The following is a 5,439-nucleotide window of genomic DNA, read 5'->3' on the forward strand; positions in this document are numbered from 1 at the left end:
CTCTTTCATGTCTTTGATTAGAGTTGAGATTGAAGCTTTATGGCAATCATAGATCACATGAAATTAATTAGGAATAGTAGGAAAGTGTGTATCTAAGGTGTTTGATAAAATGTCTCTTAGGACTTTGGTTGCTAAAAGGCACTCCTAAGTCTAAGAAGCCCTAGTACACAGAGGTGGAAAAGGACTAAGTAGACACACTCTTGAATAACCAACATCAATGCTTCGTTTACCCATTGCTTTAGACACACTAGGATGCAACATAGATGAACACGACCCAATCCTTTATTTTCTTATACTTGTTTTCTTATATTTGTTTTATCTTCACTTTGCACTACTTGATGAACACTTACACCTTCAAATCTCCATTCACCACATCCACAACCCACACTCAATGCATCACATGACTCAATCAATCGAAAGCACTAGGAATTGACACACCTCCACGTCCCTCCTTCGAGACCGACACTCGGGGAGTCATAGACTCTTCGTTTTATCCTTACACATACATTCACATTATTCGACACCTCACCCCTACGCAAAACTGCATCTTCAGTAGTGTACACAAATACAAAGTAGAAACGCAACGTAACTCTCACTTGCATGTGACGTATATACAATGTCACACACAATTGGCACTTGTGTTTTATGTATTCAACATTAAAAAAATTTGAAATAAAAATAAACTCTATTGGACTTGGGCTTTTTATTTGGTCAACACAAAAAATGCAAGTCTCAATAGAGTTTAATTTGTCTTAGGGTTGTCCACAATTGAAAACCTTCCTATTTTTGTCTATCACTGGAAAAAATTTCTCGTTTTAGTCAAAACCCCGTTAGGACTGAATATCCAAATGTACAATTATATAAATGAACCATAGGCCGATGAGGGTATATGTTTAGACAAACAGCTAGGTGAATAAAAATAGGTGCAACCACTTTGATTCCATGTTAGAATCGCAGATAAAAGGAAAATTGATATAAGAGAAATTGATGAAAGGTAAATGGATGGCATAAGAAATTTTTTGTCAAAGCTAGAAAAAGTAAGGGAAGTCGAATATTTTTAGCACAATATATATAATCTTCTTAGCACATAAATACGGATAAAATGAAGAGACTCCATCCCTTATCTAAGAGATATATAGTTAACAACTTGCACGGGTTGAGCTAGCTCACTGATTCAATAGGCAATATTTGGAAGAAGATATCAAGGTTCGAACCTCAGTAACGGTACTATGGGGATTATTCAGTTTCATTTTATACACACTACAGTTTCATTCAGTTTCATTTTATACACACTACAGTTTCATTCGACATTATACACTCAAATATGTGAAACTGTTATTCAGTTTCTTTTTATATACATTATAGTTTCATTACAACACAACTACAATATCGTTTCGATATAACTAAAGTTTCATTTGACAATATACACTCAAATATGTGAAATTGTTATTCAGTTTTATTTTATATACACTGTAGTTTACTTTCAACACAACTATAATTTCCTTTCGATATAACTACAGTTTCTTTTCGATATAATTACAGTTTCATTCAACATTATACACTCAAATATGTGAAACTGTTATTCAGTTTTATTTTATATACACTATAGTTTCATTATAACACAACTGCAATATCATTTCGATATAACTACAGTTTCATTGGACAATATGTAAGGAAATTGATTCTCGAAATTCAATAGAAAATGGAAAAAACAACAAAAATATCCACGGAGGATAATAACACAGGAAAATAAAACCTACAAAAGGTTGAATAAACCTGAAAAAGCCAACGGACGAAAATCGGATGATCTCGGGATGGTTGGAAGCACGAGTCGTGTTGCCACTATCCTTAAAACCTTATTTACCGCCTCCCGAGGTGTTGGAGCATTGCGGTCTAGGTTTCCCAGGATAAAACGTACTACGATACCGGCGTTTGAGCACACAAACTAGGTATCCGGTGAATTAGGATGTGGGATCAATGCAGGTGGCTTGAAGGAATGATGAGCAGTGTTTTGAGGGAGAAAACCAGTGTATTCGTGTGTTCTAAGCTTGTAGCTTCGTGTCTTCAAAAACTGCTACTCACCTACGAATACATAGTAGAGGAGAGTGGATCATAGCATTAATCATGGCATTGCTAATCCATTTGTAACCTCCACCCACTAGCATAAATTAATTCTACCACTAACCAACATTAACACCCATTACCAAGTCCATTACTCACAAAATAACTCTAAAAATAATGATTGGAATTAATGAAATTAATTCCGTAATACCAAGAGTTATTTTTGAACAAACACAGTAGGTGAAACGTCGCGTACGAGAGGTCACTAGAGTCGCAGTGCGAGACATGGTCCAATCTGCAAACCAACGAGACATCGTGCATGCCGCGAGACGTAGTGCATGCTTCGAGACATCGGAGGCACACTCGCACGGGAACGAGAGATCACACTTGTTCAAAACTATGACATAACTTAGCCCGCAAGGCCAGCCAATTTTCCGGACAACATTCGTGCCCGCAGGTGCCGGAGTACACGAGTCAAGCCTTTTCAGGCTCAATTTAGGATTTGATTTGCACCCCCCCTGCGCGCGAGAGAGAGCCTGTATGCCATACAAGTCAATTAGCCTTAAAAAGCCTCTTGTATTTATAGTGGGACAAATCTTCCTTCCCAACCAATATGGGGCAAAACTACATAAACTTTTCCTCACTTCAATTCCATCTCCAATGGGTCTACTTTGAGAACCAATTTCTCATTCACCCATTATCCATTTTGAGTGTACAATATATGGATCTCTTCGTCTCACTACGAAGAACCCGAATCCAGTTTGGCCCGACCCAAATCGGTTGTGGACCCCACTTTAAATTGTACCACAAAATGACCACTTAAATGCCATTTTAGTGCTATTTTTCCAACACAATATACATTCAAATATGTGAAACTGTTATTCAGTTTCATTTTATATATACACTGCAGTTTCCTTTCAACACAACCACAGTTTCATTTCTATATAACTATAGTTTCATTTGATAATATAGAAACAAATGTGAGGCAGTATCATTTGAGATAACTGTAGTTTCATTTACGAGGCTCCGTTAAGATGTGACGGCAACAGTTTCTTTACTTAAAGAAACGGTGCCGTTTTTGGACCATAGTCCATAAAACTTTGTGGACCATGGTCCACGATTTAACGACTAGTGGCGATTATGTCCAAAGTGGACAGTTACTTGTAGCTTGTACGCACCAGCATTTGGCTCTGTTTTCTAAGCCATTGAGTCACAGGCCGGGATATGGGAGACCCTTAGGGCTGGGGATTCAACCTTGGGAGAAGAAGAGATATATAGTTAACAATTGTACTGCAGTAGTTTTTAGAGATGTAATAATCGTATCAAAATAAATAAATAAATAAATAAAATGATAAAGCTAAAAATTAGAATGGTGACTCTGATGTCTATCTACAATTGAACACGATAAGTGAGTAAGTGACCTTCCAGCTACTCAAATGGAGCGCTACCCTACCTCTAGAAAACATTGTTGAATAGACCGTACCGTTACAAATACAAATTATTAAACATCACATAAACTTCAAAATACCTAGCTAATAAATTCAGCCCTTAATTGCAATGCAACAACTTCCGATAGCAAGTAGAGCAACACATTAAAACTGGCCTGTAAACCAACCAAGCAAAAGTTTCCCCTCATCAATGGAATTCATTCATTCAGACCCCTCCTCTTTAAAACCATAATTTAACTCAACCCTTCATATTTAAGCCATAAATTAAACAAAAATAATAATAATAATAAGCTCAAAGTATCATAATCTTTTGTTATATATTCATACATTATCCAATTTAAAAATCACATTAGACAATACAAAATTTGGTACAATATAATAAATACTACTGAGTAATATTATAGAAAATAAAATATTGGTGAGGTGTGAATGGAGAATTGGAGATGAGTGGAGTTGAATTCGCATGGAAAAGTGTTACATGTACACAGATAGATAGATGTTGCACCTAATCCTTCAGTGTGCCCAAATATGAAAAGGCGAGGGAGGTTCAAGCGCCGCAATTCGTCGCTGTTTCTTCAAGTCTGTGTAGAATTTGTTGATGAACTCCTCAGCATCTTTATCGATTTCGGAGCCTCCCTCTGAGCTATCTTTTAGAGGAAATTGCCTCACCGGCAGCGGAGACGCCGCCACCATGATCTCCTTGCCCAAAACCGCCTTTTGAAACGAAACGATATCGTCGTCGCGGCGGCGGTTCTTGTGGCGGTTGCGTTTGCGGCGTTTGCTGCTGCCGGCGTAGTGCGACGAAGACGGGAATAGAGAGGCGGCGGGGCTGTTGCTGCAGCTGAACTCGTACTCGTGTGGGCCTACGAACAACACGGCGGCCGCGTCGTTGGACCGGCAAGAGAGGGTGTGGGCGTCGCCGTGGTGGAGCACGATGAGGTCGCTAATGGCTTTTCTGGCGAGCTTATTCCCTCTCTTGAGCATGACTTCCAGGGAGATTTGGAGGTCAAGCATTAGCTTGCTTTTTCTCGCCATGTACAATACTATTCTCATTATGTTCCATAGCTTCTTGCCTACTATTTGTGGTGTTTTTTGTTCCATCTCCATTTTTTATGTTTTTATTTTTGTTGGTTTTGGGATGGAGAGGTTAATGAATGAAAGATGTATTTATAGTTCCATGTAATGAATGGGAAGCCTCAAGAATAATATTCATATTCTTTTCTTGCCCACATATTTAAATTGCTACCTAGGCGTCCGTCTAGGTGGCCGCCTAGCGCCTAACTCGACTGATTGGACCGAGTTAGCGGTCGAATTTGGCCGAGTTAACTCGCCAAACTCGACAGAGTTAGTCAAGTTAACTCGGGCGAGTCGGCCTTTTTAATTTTTTTTTATTATATTTAAATTTATTTATTTATATAAATAAGAGAACTAAGATATATATATATATATATATATATATATATATATATATATATATATTTATATTTATATATATATATATAAATCTGCTCAAGTGTGGACGCATCTTAACGTGTGAACAGTGCAGTTCACACCACTCAATGTTATAAAATGCACCACTCAATGTTAGAAAATGCACAACTCAATGTTAGAAAATGCACCACATGAAAATACACACCAAAAATAATGGACCATAACTCCCCTGTCTCTAATTGTGCATTTCCAAATACTGTGTGGTGTATATTTCCATACTTAGTGGTGTGTTTTTTTGTGATGTGTACCTAACGGTGCATATTTGTATGGTGCATTTTCTAACACTGAGTGGTATATATCTGTATGCATAGTGGTGAGGCCGTACTGTTCACACGTTAAGACGCGTCCACACTTGAACTCTACTATATATATATATATATATATATATATATATATATATATATATATATATATATATATATATATATATGACACACAC

At 37.4% G+C, this 5,439-nt stretch overlaps 1 protein-coding gene across 1 annotated transcript; it reads right to left on the minus strand.

The window, feature by feature from the left end:
- Window positions 1-4,022: 4,022 nt before the first annotated feature.
- On the minus strand, window positions 4,023-4,544 carry LOC116020283. The gene has a single exon (XM_031260768.1). The coding sequence runs from the start codon at window positions 4,542-4,544 to the stop codon at window positions 4,023-4,025; it is 522 nt and encodes a 173-aa protein (XP_031116628.1).
- Window positions 4,545-5,439: the final 895 nt, after the last annotated feature.

This window comes from Ipomoea triloba, chromosome 5, assembly GCF_003576645.1.
Source record: "Ipomoea triloba cultivar NCNSP0323 chromosome 5, ASM357664v1".
Taxonomy (NCBI): domain Eukaryota; kingdom Viridiplantae; phylum Streptophyta; class Magnoliopsida; order Solanales; family Convolvulaceae; genus Ipomoea; species Ipomoea triloba.